Source organism: Onychostoma macrolepis, chromosome 15 (assembly GCF_012432095.1).
Source record: "Onychostoma macrolepis isolate SWU-2019 chromosome 15, ASM1243209v1, whole genome shotgun sequence".
Classification (NCBI taxonomy): domain Eukaryota; kingdom Metazoa; phylum Chordata; class Actinopteri; order Cypriniformes; family Cyprinidae; genus Onychostoma; species Onychostoma macrolepis.
The window spans coordinates 5,316,475-5,332,861 of record NC_081169.1 but is presented as its reverse complement, the minus strand read 5'-3'; the positions used below and the strand labels follow the sequence as shown (position 1 = coordinate 5,332,861).

Sequence of the window (16,387 nt, the reverse complement as noted above, 5' to 3'; positions counted from 1 at the left end):
AAAATAATAAAAATATTATATAATATAATATAGATACAAATTCTACATTCTACATATTCTTCTGTTATTGAAAAACTGTTACGATAATTATATTAAGCAAACTGAAAATTATTAAGAAGACCTTTGTCTCAAAATATATTCAGCATTTTAGTGATTATCATTTGCCTCAAATCTACAACATTTAAAAAAAAAAACCAAAAAAAAAAAACATGAAACACAATCAACTTTGCGCTGCTGCCCGCGATTGCGTCAAGGATCAATTGAATTTGCATGTGCATCGAAAAGTTTTGTGCCATCTAGTAGTTTAGAGGAAAATAATATCATTGGTGCCTTTTACCCCGGGGCGCCTTTAGCCTCGTTGTACCCTACTATGACAGATGCATATGGTGCTGCTGACGTGGTTGATTTCTGGCTAGTTCTAAAGTGATGTTTTTGAATTTGTAACGGAGGCTTGGCCTCATCTGTTAAACTGACAATTTAGGATTTGAGTCAGTGGCGGAAGGAAGTAGTTTTGCATACAAAATATATTAAGACACGCCGTGGTTTTATTATTTATTTACACACTTGTGCCATCAAACTGTTGTATAAACTCCATCACACGAGTACCCATATGATATCACTCTATATCAGGTTAACTATGGCACTCGGCAGGCTCATGCTTACAGTTGAATCACAGCCATGCTGATATAGAGCAATAATAACAAATGTATCTCATACTCACTACAATAGCATAAGATTACTGTACACACGAATTAGGCTGTCAATCCATTCATAGTAAAACATGTTTAAATTGTATCCATTTTATTCACATTTTTTTTTTTAATACTAAAAATAAAATGAACATAACTGTGTTTCATGTATGTCTTGTGTTTCCATTGTGTTCTTGGATTGGCCTAGTTTTGACCTAGTTAATCATTATTTTAGCTTCAATCCATCAGTGTGGCATAAACTGTATTGCGAATATTCACATTGATATCACTAAAAGCTTGTTTGTTGCAGTAGTTACGGATTACATTTATAAATATTTTAATATGTGAAATACAGGTAGTTTGACATGATCACATTCATTTGATGTGTGACTGATTGTGTCACTCATTTTTAAAGTGGGATTACCTTTTATCTATAAATAGCATACTGCCAACAATATATGGAGGGGGAAAAATAAAAATCTGCCTTTTTACGTTTTTATGTGTGTATGTGTTCATTGACAGTTGGCAACAGCTTTCGTTTGATGTAACTTATTACAAAGTCTTCTTCTTACAGCTTCCTTTATAGTTTGTGTTCTCATCCCATAGAGGACTGGATTAATTATTGGAGACAAAGTCAGGAAATACAATGAAAGTATTACACGAAGTGTGTAAGGCACATGCCTCATATCGAACCGGCTTTGGAAAAGTTCAAAAGAACTCCCAATGATAAAGTTCAATAATGCCATTAGATGTGGGACACAAGTACTAAAGAGTTTGGCTCGTCCTCCCTTCGATATATTTAAACAGATTAGGATGATTCTTAAATAAGAGTAGAAAATTATGAAAAATGGCAGTACAACTGAAAAAAATATCATTGCCGTGCCAAAAATGTTGTAATATGAAATATCAGAGCATGATAGCCTCACTACTGAATAATTATCACAGTAGACCTTTTCAATGATGATACCACAGATGTCAATGTTTGCCGTGAGTGAGAGAGTGATGGTAAATCGGAAAAAGGGTAAAAGCCATGTGAATACAATGCCTATAATCACTTTTGTAGGCGTTACTTTTTTGTCATACAATAAAGGATAACATATAGAAATATATCGATCATAAGCCATAACTGTTAGGTTTGTTATGTCACATCCACCATAAGTATATATAAAAAGATCTGTGCAATGCAAGAAATCCATGTTATCTGATAATCCTCTGTGATAAATCTAGTTATGACAAAAGGTGCAACTGCTGTGCCTCCATATAAATTTATACATGCCATATTGCAGATGAAGAAGTACATTGGCCTATGCAGTTTTCTTTCAATACATATTACATAGATTATCAGTGCATTAGCAATGATAATGACTGTGTAGAGTAAAAATAGCACAACAATAAAAATATATTTTAGTTCATGGATTCTAACGTATGCATCCAGTATAAAGGAGATATTAAGCATTTTGCTTTGTGATATGACCCTGCAATGTCAAGAATAGGAAGAAAAACAGTGCATAATTGTTATTCACATATTATATTACACAATATAATACATCTAAAATAGAAAAGAAAAAAAATAAGGACACCTACATCTTACACAGTCTTTCATGCAGCCTCAGACAGGGGAGGGCCCTCTTTTGCCTGTTTAAAGATAAATGTGGAGATTGTGAGATGTGGCTATACTTAAAACCTGTCCCCCAAAGAGAAGTTTAATGCAAATTAATCTTGTGGGTCACATGGTTAGTCACATGATATTTTCCCTAAAGTTGCAGAGTCTCTTTATTTATGTTTTTTTATTTTTTTTGCTTAATGAAACTAAGGAAAAATGTTAATGCTAACCCTAACCTAATTAATTAATTAATTAAAATAACAGTATAACATTAGTATAACATTAAGTCAATTGCTCCATAACTTGTATAATTCCTCATACTGAGTGCTAAAACAACAGGCAGAAAATGAAAATTCTGACATCATTTACTCAGCATCAAGTTGTTTCAAACCTGCATGAGTTTCTTTCTTTTGTTGATACACAAAAGAAGATATTGAAGAATGTAGGTAACCAGACAGTTCCTAGTCTTCATTGAAAATACTGAGGAAGCCAGTGGGGACTAGCAACTGTTATTTCTTTAGGTCAATTATATTAATTGATCTTGTTGACACAGAGTACTTAACTGTCAGGAAATTGACATGCCTGACAGCACTATTGATTTGTACAAGTTGTCTGTATTGTTTTAGTACTCGACACCAGTTATGGAGCAATTGCAACCCAACCCAACTCTTGCTGGTTTCAACAGTCCTTGATTTCCCCCTTCAGGTCTGCCTAACTCATCAGCTTCCAAAGGTGGGTCTATTGGTAGGTCATTAGCCAGATCAAGCAGGTTCCAATGCAAGGTAAGTATTACCGCTGGCTTCTAAGAGATTCTTCAGAGGCTAGTTTATATGCAACAGCCATGATGTGCTCTGGATAATCTCGAGATGGGTATTGGTAGTCCTCCGATCTCATACCAAACAACAAGTTGACTGGCAAGTTAGGGTGATGTCCATAAAGGAGGAAGAAAGGAGAGAATCCTGTCGCTTCATTCTTGGTGCAGTTGTACACTACTTTTGTAAGGTGTTCATTCCATCTGTGCTTTTTCTTCTCCTCCGACGTCCTCTGCAGAGTCTAATTAAAGTGCTCTGCAGGATTTGCTTGGGGGTGATAAGGTGTTGTCCTCGAGTTGCCAACACCTGTCACCCACTGCAAACACTGATTGATTCTTGAACCCAAGCCCTTGGTCAAGATGGAGTTTGCAGGGGTGACTAATCTTTGGTACATAGTCATTGTTATATCCTCTCAACAGCTGGCAAACCTGGTAGATTTGTCTACTAGAACCAGAATATATTTGTAACCACCCTGAATCTGCTCCAGGTGTAGAATGGACACCAGGTCTAATGGACAATTTGAAGTGAGACTTCCCATTGGAGACACTGTTGGGTGACATAGAGCTTGATGTCCTTTTTCATTAAAGGCCAACAGAATCTGCTGCTTGCCAAGTCTAGTACTCAGTTATGTTCCTACATGAGCCATGTCATTGTATAGTTGTTTCAATGCAAAGTACTTAAAATTGGCAGGAATAACAAGTTGGGATCTGTAATTGATCTTACAATAGAGCAGTCCTGCCATGCAAAGGCAAAATACCAGAACTTCGATTTTAGTCAAAAATGAGTTATTGATATTTTTGAGACATTCAAGACATCCATTATCATGTGGATAAATATCTTGAGTCAATTTCATTCCAAGTCAGAACACCATATAACACTAGTTACAGCTGTTTGACTTTGTTTGGAATGCTCAAATTGAGTTACGGTGTTCTGCCTTTGTTTAGCAGTGCGTCAGTACGAAGTTACGGTGCCAGCTTGGAGTTATACGGTTTTCTGCCTTTGTTTTACTGTCCATTAAACCAATTAATTAGTGTTGCCAAGTTATCTAGTCATTGCTTGTTTACAGTGCTTTGTTGTGTAGAGAAGTTTGTTAGATCGCGATCTATCTAATTTGTTTGTCTAAGGAAGTGCCGACAGATGTATAAAAGTACACAATTCACACCGTAATTTAAACGCGGTACACTTTAATGGACAGTAAAACAAAGGCAGAATACCGTATAACTCCAGGCTGGCACAGTATTGACTAACGAATGCAAACAAATGCAGAACACCATAACTTAATTTGAGTATTTGTTGTGCTTTTATACCGGTTAAAAGATCCAAAAATCCATCATTCACATCTTCATCATCCATAAGTACCTCATAAATAGCGAATGCATATTTACCTCTTATCTGGATGGATGCTGTTAATGATTCCGGATGCTTCCCCGCCGGTGACCGTCCTGGCTCAGTCAAATTCATACCTCTTGGAGCTCGTTTAGAATATATTCAGGTTCAGATAACGAGTTATTATTATTAATTAATCACTCAGAGACTTGTTTAAAAAGGTTAACGAATCACCAAAGCATTGGTTTCGTTTTATTAAAAAACAAATAACTCATAAGCAAATAATAATAAAATAACAGCGAATAGTCTTCACCACGAAGTGTCGGCCCTGACATATAGTCTAACAAGCATTTATATAGTTCTTGCACCGCTTGTAACTGCCTCCTCCATCCCAGGCAGGAAACATGACCTTTATGTCAGAGTCTGTACAAAAGTAATGTCAAAAGTTCAGAAGGAAATATTACATCTCTAGATAGCAAGCGTGTCTAGTTCTATTTTAAACTATAGGAAAAATTATGACACCTTTTTCAAACATAAGCAACATATAGACCTATATACCTAAACCACAATATAACACCTCTAGCAGGTGTTAAGAGCATCTTATGCCACGGTTTAGCTAAAGGTTCCACCTTGCATGGAAATGCAAAGTGCATCATCTTGCTTTTAACCGTCATGTTACAAAATAAGCACAGCAACTATATAACCGTTAAACCTACAAGATTATAATCATCTATGGTTTCGACATAAGATAAGATACATAGCTTTCAACACTCATATTTTTATAACAGGAGTCTAGAGTTTCACTGTCTCTAAATCATTTGTTAACTTTTGCAGTTCATCTGAATAATCACATAATTCAATCATCTCTCTTATTAATTTCATTATTCTTTTATTTGTCGTTTCCTGTTTTCTCATCAGTCTCAATATTGCTTTCATCTTGAAGATGATCTTCTGGTCCTCTCGCTCTCTCTTGGGCCCGTCTGCGACGTTCCTTCTTCTCCTGTTTCTTGACCTCCCTACTCCAGTCTCTTTGTATTCCTTGAACTAAAAAATCATCAAAATCAACTTCTATTTTATCTGACCTCTTCCTCACGTTTCTGTTAGAGGATTGATCAGGGAATCGCATATCAGATGAATTAGGGAATAATTCTACACCCTCTCTTGCGGTTATCTGATCTAATTCTCTAGTAAGTTGACCATCTACTGGTAATCTATCTTCAACACATTTCATAAAGGTTGTGCCAATTCTATCACTTGTATATTTTTCTCAATATATACATCAAAAATGTTTTTCCATCTTCTGAAAAATGTAATCTCTACAAATCTCCTCATTTCCCAAATAGGAAGAATATCTTGCTTTCTATGGCTATCGTGCATAAGACATTCATTGAGATCCCCATCTCTATCCACAAGAACTCGCAATGCTGCCAGAGAGAAATAGACTCGTCCTGCGATTCTGGGCGATACCAGGCCGCATGAAAACGCCCAAGAGTCATTTCGATCAAATGACCGGAATTCTCCTGTACCATCACTGCAGAGGCCTGTAAAAGAAATTAGGACCATCAACAAAGCCCAAGCCGAACACACCTGTACTCACAATTGTTTGAATTTTCTTAAATTCTTTGCCATTCCATTCTTCCTTCTCTGTTAGCTCTAAGAATTCTAATAGTTGGAAAATTATTACTGTTCATCCTGATTTAGATCCTTGTCGTTCATATTGTCGCCCTATTACACATAATTTAATCCACCAAGGGATATGAAATATACCATTTTCATCTTTTCGTAATGTTATATCAATAAAACCATTTATTTTTAATTGCCATCTTTCGCATACTCCATGTCTTGTAGCCATACAATGAACTTGGGTCCATATAGGAACCTCTTTACCTAGTCCATCTATTACCTTATTATTAGGCATTCTCATACATCTAGTGCAATGCCTTTGTCCATTGATTAACTCGAAAAATAATTGTCTTGTGGAACCGCCACACCCGTAACAAATTTGCATTTGCCTATGACTTTTCCTGTTTCTTTCGGTTCTGCAGGATGTTTCATATATTATCTGATTTAGCTCGCTCCATCCTGCCAGGTCCTGAAAATCAGGCAGAGAATGGTTCGGCTGAGTTCACATCTGTCAATCTTCGACAACAGCCTACACATTCTTTAAGTTTCTTTTTCATTTTATCCCATCTATTCATCAAAATCATTATACCCATCAAAAGAATATTTTCATTTTGCAAATAACATCCTAGCAAAAATGCACTTAAAGTCATAACTCCTATGATTATCCAAAGATAAGCTTCTTTTTCCGTGCTTAGCAAACAATACCCCTAGTAGGTATATTGCATCAATCACTATAATTGCTATTTCACACCACATAATAAAATCATTCCTTCCCGTAACTTTCATAGTCACATCTACACACAATTTGTATATACTGGTCAAGGTTAACGCTATTAACCCTCTAACACCAAGTATTTTACTCCATCCTTCTGATACCACAATTAAATGGCAAACCAGAATAATTTAACTTAGTCTCTTCATTAATATTATTCTTATCAATTGAAAACATCCAGTTATAAAGTGCCACCAGATATTTTTGTTTACTCCTTGTATCAACATCCATAAAAAATATATGCCCCATTCACCAACCTGAATAAAAGTTTCGGATATTGCCTGAGGAAATTCTCCAACTTCATCAGCCGTTCCGTTAGTGGTGAGGTTGTTTGTCCCGTTGGATGCCATACTAAGCTTTATCAATGTTAGATCTCTGTTGGTCTTACCGTGAACAATTGGTTCTCAAAAATATTATTTTATGTAATTAATAATTTTGCAATTTGCCCAATTTCATATACTCCTAGGTTTTTCCAAGTTTCAGAGTTATCAGTTACCAGATGCCCCCCTCAGCGATGAGTGGTCTTTTGTTTGTTCGTCATGCCCTATATTTTCTATACATTCTCAGCTCCTCCTATTTCCTCTCTATCGTTATTTCTGCAACAGGTGTCTTTCCACTCCGCTATCTTTTCTATAACAAAGGGTGCTCTGAAATACTCTTTTTCCGTCTCCTAAAACGGTTGTGACCTTTAGCTTGAAAGTCTATCAACTTTTCTATAACCATCAACTCGTCACTTTTTCCTACAGTTTTAGCACACATCCGTGCACCCATAGCAGCACAAGAACATTTTATAATAATGAACAGTAAGATTAACCCTAACACTATTAATCCTCCGTATAAAACATACCATCCTGTGCTAATAAAAAAATCCAATAACCCATTCCAAATATCTTTAGTAACGAAGTTAACTACTGCATTTGCTGCTGTTTTTATTCCATCGATTCCGTCTTCACGAACTCTCCAGGGCCTCATACCATCTTGGACCACCTAAAATCTGTTCACCTATGATCTCAACGCTCGTATTACAAAGACCATCTTTCATCCATTCAAGGCCTAAATAATAAGTTTCATCCTTGCCTTTACACCATTTTTCTTTCCAGTGTTTCCTATGAATTGTATGAGATAAATCATCAATTGCTATAGCATCCAAGCTTGTCAACGGTACATTTTTACCTCCTTTGGGGACCCTATACCTGATCATGCTATTGACAGCGATCTGTGCTGGAGCATGTAACATCTTCCATTTCAGATTCCTATCTATTATCCTAATAACTCCTCCAGTTCCATAACTCATCTCATACCTATTAGCTATATTACTCTTTTTAAAAGTCCATGGTAGGGGAACCAGACCATTGCCCCAGTAACATAATACGGAAGCCATCTGACTAACTGTAATGGGATCGTGACCCACAGCACATATTCCTAATACTTCGCTGCATTCTCGTCCTGATACTCCATATACACCGTCATCTAAGAAAACTAGTTTATATCTAAAAACCCCTTTCTCATCATTTTTTCTATCAAGGTTTACTCTTTTCATATATAATCTCCTTCTTATACTTAAAATTTCCTTTGTTTGATTTCCTGTAAAAGGATCTGTGCCATTAAGGAAATCATCACAGTTCATCTTTTCTTCTTTTTTATCACAAAAATTAGCATAAGAGAAATCATTATAGTCCGTTTTTGTGTAAAAATATTTATTTCCATGCCTCTTTTTACTGAGCTCGTCTCTCACACATTTGTCTATCTGCTTTACATTGTTTTCATAATGTTCTATAATTGCCTTTTCTGTTTTTAACATCGCTTTCAATTCCATTTTAATCAAATACACATCTGTTTCCCATTTCGTATTATCTATCTCCCAATAGCCTATTCTAAAATTAAATTTAACCCTTGGTAATATCATTTTCTTTTTCCAAATCCATGGATAAGTTTTATTTAATTGTAAATCAATTTTTGTCTCAGACCCCGACTCCAATTCTGCATAACCTGTCTGTCTCGTGCCTACGTGTCTATCTTTAGTCGTGGTTAGCAAAATGAATTCGCCTGCTGGGTTTATAATCCTACTATTTCTTATCCAATCTTCTACATTCTTTTTAATCTTCATACCAGAATTATATTTCTCAGTTTCCTTATTTATCTTGCTTCTCTTTACCTCACCTCTCTGTTTGCACTGACCTAATTTCCATGGATCGAAGTTTTCTATAGATCTGAATATCCAACACCCTCCCAGCTCTTCATTATAGCTAGTTCTATAAGTTGGTCCGATAAAATACCTCACTGTCTTATTACCATCGCGTTCTTTAATGAAACTATTTTCTTCATAAATTTCTACCTCTTTTTTATGCCAATGCCTAATTTTCACTGTACTTTTGAGTTTTACTTTTGGTTTCCTTATCATATAATATAGTATCTTATCTGTACTAACGTTGTCTAACCACTTCCAAAAATCAGTGGTATTCTTTTCTATTTCCTCCTTTTTCTCTTTAATTGTTCCCCACACAGTTAAATCGAAACCAGAAATATCTGAGCCTACGGATACTTTATATGAGTCAATCCGTAGCTTTGGGTGGCCTGACCGACAATTATCGCATATCACAACCCCAGACATCTCCACATGAGACTGTCTGTGAGTCGTCCACTCAGCACCCATCTCTCTTTTTTCATTACATCCTGAAAGACTGGGCATGGCACATAGCTGGTCGCATATCACACAGCAATATGGCCTGACAGCATTCTCTGCTGCTTTATTCTGCTCTCCTCTGAAGCCTAGAAACCTTTCTATTTCTGGCTGCAACCACAGAAATGCTCTTGATCCATGTTTATGGTGCTCCACCCTAATTAATCCTCGTTGATTAATTATCGCATTTATCAACTCCATCTATTACTTCTTTATCAAGTCTTTATTACTCTGAATTCCGTTATTTTCTAACTCGACAGTGTTAGATCCTGTTATTGTCTTAACTACATCTACTGTCCCCAAGCCTTCAGAGAATCTTCCTACCTTTCGTCTTCTTGTAAGAATGACCTGATCACCTACTTGGAATTTCGGATTGTCCTTGTCCGCCTCTCCCTTTTGGGTCGGCCTGTGCTCGGCACCTGTTAAGATCCAGCAAGCACTCATCAATCTTTGTGTCCCAATCACCTAACAATCTGTTTTTAGCAAACCACTCCTTAACAGTACGCACTGCACGTTCTGCTATTCCATTTGTATTTGCTCGATACGGAATACTTTTAGTCAGTATTATTTTATTCTCTTTGCAGAAATCTTCGACCAACTTCCCGCTTATGTTGTGTGCTCCATCTGCCCTCAAACTCTCCATTTTGCCTTCCCATTTTATCCATTCTCGCAAACAATCTACTACATTCTTTTCTAAGGCTGACCTCATGGGCCACAACATAATTTTCTTTGTGTGATTATCGATAGCCAGTAAAAAATAACAACTTCCTGCTTTCGTGGCAGGGCGCAGCGGCCCCGCAAAGTCTATGCTTACCTCCTGACCAGGATATTCTTTTGGTAGTTGACTTTCTTCGCACCCCTTTGCAGTCATAAATTTCCTGCAAATCTTACAGTCTTTCCTCACTTCCCTGTAACGAGTGCGCCAATTAGGTATCTTTAAATTATGTAGCCTCAATTCCATTTGAATCATATTTACACTCGGATGATTCAACTCGTCGTGCATTTTCTGAAACAACTCTGTTATTTCCGGCATCTTCACTTGGCCAATGAGCCTGTCTACTTCTCTGTTCCCCAGCGCGGCTTCACTATCTTGTCTCGTGTGCGACACCTGGTGGTAACAATGGACGTTTACCTTTTGCAATAACTCTTTCTGATGAGCCATCGGCTTGCTTCTCGCGTTATGATAACCATTGGCTTTCCAGGTTTCTAATTCTTTATTAATCCCATCTGTCACATATTCAGAATCACTAGTTAAAACAATTTCCTTATGTCCTAACTCAATTGCTTTCTCCAGCGCTTTCAAAATGGCGGTGATCTCTGCAAGCTGAGCTGAGCCTTTAATTTCACCATCTGATGAAGTAATCGGCTGCCCACCGTGTTTAACTAAAAATCCCCATTTCACCTTTCCAGCTCTCTCGCTTCCATCAGTGAAATATTTTGGAAGATTTTGGTGTTTATCATGGTATTTGGTCATTTTATCTTCCCGTTTAAGTTTAACCATCCTCCACTCAAGCTGCATATCTCCTAAAAGAATTCCCCATTGATCCCAGCGCTGTACATTGATTCTTGGCATATTAATGATCAAATTCTTCTTTATTCTGGCCAGCTCTCCAGCCATTGAAAAAATAATTATCGGCTGTTCTTTGGCTACAGCTTTAAGCTGTAACAGCCGTCTTGTGACTGCAGCTAAAACTCTCTCAGGACCATTCTGATCATAGCGTTTCAGTGTCGCCTCCTGCTGGTGAGTCAAAAAGGAAATGGGCGCACGCCCCCCTTCGTTCGACAACGTCAGCATGACCTCATCGTCTTGCTCGGTCACGTGAACATGCAATGGGAGAGTTTCATCTCTGCGCTCTAGCTCTCCACTGTCAAGTGCCATTCTAATCAATTTCTGTCTAGCCTGCTCCATTTGCTCTGTCCATTTCCAGCTACCCTCCTTGGTTCCGCTGTATAAGACCTTCGCTTCTCTGGAGTACTTTGGTATTAGCTCTCTGACATAGTTTAGCGTTCCTAACAGAGACTGCAGCTGCTTCCGCGTTCTGGGCGGACCCGAACTCAGCATTTTCTCTAGTTTCATTTTAGTGCTAGTAGTTAGGGCTTTTGTGTCTTTTCCCAATTTAAACCCTAGAAAATCTACTTCGTGTTTTCCAATCTCCATTTTCTTTAAACTAGGTTTTAGCCCTGCTTCAGTCAACCTGCCTAGAGTTTGATCTAACAGTGCTAGATGCTCCTCCTCTGTCACTGAAGTTATGAGGATATCGTCTATATAGACTGTTACTGGCATTCCTGATAAAATTGATATTAAAGTACTTTGAAAATGGTTTCCCGCATTTTTGTAGCCTTGTGGTAAAAATCGATATTCGAATTGATTACCCTTAAATGTAAAAGCCGTCTTTCCACAGCTGTCTCTTGATAGAGGAATACTCCAGTAACCGTTTGCCAGATCGATTTTTGACAGCCAATTTTTTCCCTTACACACTTCTCCACTCGCTTCACTACAGTTGATGAGATATCTAGCGTAGGGGACTGTCAATTTATTTAGAGCTTTATAGTTAGTTACTAACCTCCAAGTACCGTCTGGTTTGGGAACGGCTTGGATCGGGGAATTAGTCACTGCACATTCATTCGGTCCCAGTTTTCTAATAATTCCCTGATCAGTCAGTTCTTTTATAGTTTCAGCGATTTCTTTCTATGCTGCACTATTTATCTTGTATTGTCTTTGAGGGGGAGGAATTCCCCCTTGAATGACATGTTGATATTTAATATCGACCTTCCCACAATCATTCTTGCTGTGAGAATAATAATCCAAATATTTTCTCAATATTTTTTACAGCTCCCCTTTCTTGCTCAATTCAGATTGTTGTACAATGCGTTCGATTTCTTTATTCTTATCAACAACTCCTATTTTTCCTATTTTTATTAAATCTTCAGGGCATAATAAATTATCACTCCCGAAAATCACGTTTATTTTATCTTTCCTCCATACGTTTTTATTCTTTGTGTTTCCTTCATAATCCTCTACCGTCACTACGTCTAATAATTCATCATGTTTTTCTGATTTTCTCAGAACACTGAAATCAGCTCCTGTGTCAATTCGAAATTTAGTTTGATCATACACTTTATATAATTTTTTATCAATCTCTTCTGTTTTTGATAAAGCGTGTTTAAGGGGAGCCGCTATTTCCTATGGATTCACAAGCTTCTTTTGCCCTCTCTTTCTTTTCACTCTCACTTACTCTATTTCTTTCGACTCCTTCGCTTTATCACCGTTTGGGCTTTCCACCCTCACTCTGCCTATTTTATTTGGTGGTTTGATTCTGCCTCTCTCGGCTATCACACGTTCCTTATCTTCTGCACTCATTTTCTCCCATTTGTCTGGACTAATATAGCTGCTTTTTCCTCTTTCACTTTCGTTTCGAAATGTTCTGGGCTTCGACTGATCTCTAAATCTCCTTTCTTTCTGTGTTCGGAATTTAGGATCATTCTTTTCTGCCCTCTCTTCTACTCTTTTCCATTTCTGTTCTGGTCTGCGATTGGAGCGTGCCGAGGGTCTGCCCTCCGGTTCGAAACGGTTATAAGGTTTCTTTTCTCGCTCTGATCTCCTAGGTTGATCCTTAGGACGTGACGGTTTATTATTCGATTTCTCCCTATCTGTTTGAATTATTTCCGTTTTCCTATCATAACGGATTAACGCCTTCTCCAGTTCTTCTGGAGATGTTTCTGGGCCGTACAAAAGGAATTCTTTAGCTCCCAATAAAGCATTTCTCTTAACTCCCTGAAATATATGTTTCAAAATTCCTCCTATGCCCTTTTCCGCCACTTCTTGACAAGCTGAAAGTGCTCCTACAGTTTTCCATTTCTCCTCGAATGTCTCCTGTTCTACTTCTTCTAAATTTGTCGGAATTAATCCTTCTAACGTTTTGGCTAATTTTTTCCCGCCATGAAGGCCAAACTCTGCTAAAATGTGAGAATCAACTGAGTCATCTGAAATTTTCATTCGTTCTCCATAGCGGACTAACTCTCTAACTTTCCCTTTTACTGTAGTATTTTTCAACTTGACCTTTTTTAGGAGTTTCATCTCCTGGTCTTTTCGCATTAATTCCTCTAGGGTGGCTCTCACTCCCCCAGCGCCGAGCTCGGGCTGTCTTGGGGAGCGCACCTGCTGAAAAAATGCACTCGGTCTCTTTTGTCCCGGAGTCCCTAGATGTAGAGCCTCAAGGTGCCGATTTATTTCATTAACTTCGACTGGCCGGTCTGTCTCTCTAACAGGCGCATCTTCTAAGTCTGGTGTTAAATCCCTAAATCGCAACCTTCTAGGAACTGATAGAGTTCCCTTTGGAATCGGCGTTACGTTTCTCGGAGTTCGCTCCCTAGGCAATATTAACTCCTCGTATGCCGAATCCCTATCATCTTCCTCTTCATGTTCACTGTCTGAACTTTCAAATTCAGGTCTTTCTTCGTTGCATTATTTTATACGATTCTTCCTGGAATTTCAGTCCGGCTAGCTCTCGGAGAGCGCCGGCCACTCCAGCCCCGTGATATAGGAATTTATTAGATGCACACACCAAAATACACGGCTCTTCCTCATCTTCTAAACGCCCTTCTTTAAGAACGATTAGGTTTTTTCCTCTCGCGAAGTACACCCTATACGGTTCTTCTCCTATCGGCTCGAACTCGTCATTTGGGCTTTCGGGATTATTTTGCGGTGGAGCACTAGGATCTAGCCTTACTTCCCCCTCTCTTCGGGGCGTAAAACTCGGAGCAATAGATTCTCTTTCAGATGCCTCTCCTGGGTCATCTTCGTCTAGAGAAGTCCAACTCCTTATAGGGATATTTTTAATCTCTCCCCCGGATTCATCAAAAACTCTTACTTTCGGAAATCCGTCCCTACCTCCTTTACTCGAGTATATGAAAGGTGGGATTTCTGCTCCCTCAAGTATTCTGATATTCACAACGGATGCAATCAACCGGATTTCTTCCCATGGGATGGGACCGGATCCGCATTTAGCCTGCGTGGGACTGGTCCAAACCAACCGTCCGCCAAGCTCTTCCTTGTTTAAATTTATTGTCACCATTTGTCCCATTAATTCCTTATGAATTTTATCTGGGACCACTTCGTGTAACAGCAATACTTATCTTCTAAGTTTTCTGCTGTTTTTCTCTTTATTTCTTTATTTCTTTCAGGTCTTTTCTAAGCCTCTTGTGCGTTTTCATAAATCCTCTGGATTATCACAACAACTGCAAATGTGTAAGGACTTACTACTATTCGCTTCAACGTTATCCCTGAATTTTTATTCTTAAATATACGAGCCCCACACGTTTGGGCGCCATGTTGTGCTTTTATACCGGTTAAAAGATCCAAAAATCCATAATTCACATCTTCATCATCCATAAGTACCTCATAAATAGCGAATGCATATTTACCTCTTATCTGGATGGATGCTGTTAATGATTCGGATGCTTCCCGCCGGTGACCGTCCTGGCTCAGTCAAATTCGTACCTCTTGGAGCTCGTTTAGAATATATTCAGGTTCAGATAACGAGTTATTATTATTAATTAATCACTCAGAGACTTGTTTAAAAAGGTTAACGAATCACCAAAGCATTGGTTTCGTTTTATTAAAAAAACAAATAACTCATAAGCAAATAACAATAAAATAACAGCGAATAGTCTTCACCACGAAGTGTCGGCCATGACATATAGTCTAACAAGCATTTATATAGTTCTTGCACCGCTTGTAACTGCCTCCTCCATCCCAGGCAGGAAACATGACCTTTATGTCAGAGTCTGTACAAAAGTAATGTCAAAAGTTCAGAAGGAAATATTACAACATCTCTAGATAGCAAGCGTGTCTAGTTCTATTTTAAACTATAGGAAAAATTATGACACCTTTTTCAAACATAAGCAACATATAGACCTATATACCTAAACCACAATATAACACCTCTAGCAGGTGTTAAGAGCATCTTATGCCACGGTTTAGCTAAAGGTTCCACCTTGCATGGAAATGCAAAGTGCATCCTCTTGCTTTTAACCGTCATGTTACAAAATAAGCACAGCAACTATATAACCGTTAAACCTACAAGATTATAATCATCTATGGTTTCGACATAAGATATATTTATACATAGCTTTCAACACTCATATTTTTATAACAGGAGTCTAGAGTTTCACTGTCTCTAAATCATTTGTTAACTTTTGCAGTTCATCTGAATAATCACATAATTCAATCATCTCTCTTATTAATTTCATTATTCTTTTATTTGTCGTTTCCTGTTTTCTCATCAGTCTCAATATTGCCTTCATCTTGAAGATGATCTTCTGGTCCTCTCGCTCTCTCTTGGGCCCGTCTGCGACGTTCCTTCTTCTCCTGTTTCTTGACCTCCCTACTCCAGTCTCTTTGTATTCCTTGAACTAAAAAATCATCAAAATCAACTTCTATTTTATCTGACCTCTTCCTCACGTTTCTGTTAGAGGATTGATCAGGGAATCGCATATCAGATGAATTAGGGAATAATTCTACATATTCCAAAACAAAATCAAAGAGCAGTAACTGATGTTATACTGTGTTCTGCCTTGGTTTCTCAGGGGCTTTTCTCCATGATACTTATACACGTTAAAGGAGGTCATTAATGTCCCAAAATTATCAATGATATCAATTGATAATTATCAATTATCAAACCAAAAATGAAGTTATGGTGTTTTGTCTTTGCACGGCAGCACTGCTGTCACTACATACAGGCATGGTTTCCGCTCAGCTTCACCCACGTCCCGCCTTTTTGCCCATTTTTGATTATCCGGGAGTGATGAGCAGTGACGTGCTGCCAAGATGGCGGCGGTCGGCTCTGCCCACTTCAGAAATGCTCTTCAGAAACCTACGAG

At 38.0% G+C, this 16,387-nt stretch overlaps 1 protein-coding gene across 1 annotated transcript; it reads right to left on the bottom strand.

Annotated features, from left to right (window-relative positions):
* Positions 1 to 844: 844 nt before the first annotated feature.
* LOC131520859 (olfactory receptor 11A1-like) lies at positions 845 to 2,145 on the bottom strand. The gene is given in 2 exon segments (XM_058745377.1): positions 845 to 1,854; positions 1,857 to 2,145. Coding segments are annotated over 2 exon segments (942 nt in total). The 3' UTR covers positions 845 to 1,201.
* Positions 2,146 to 16,387: the final 14,242 nt, after the last annotated feature.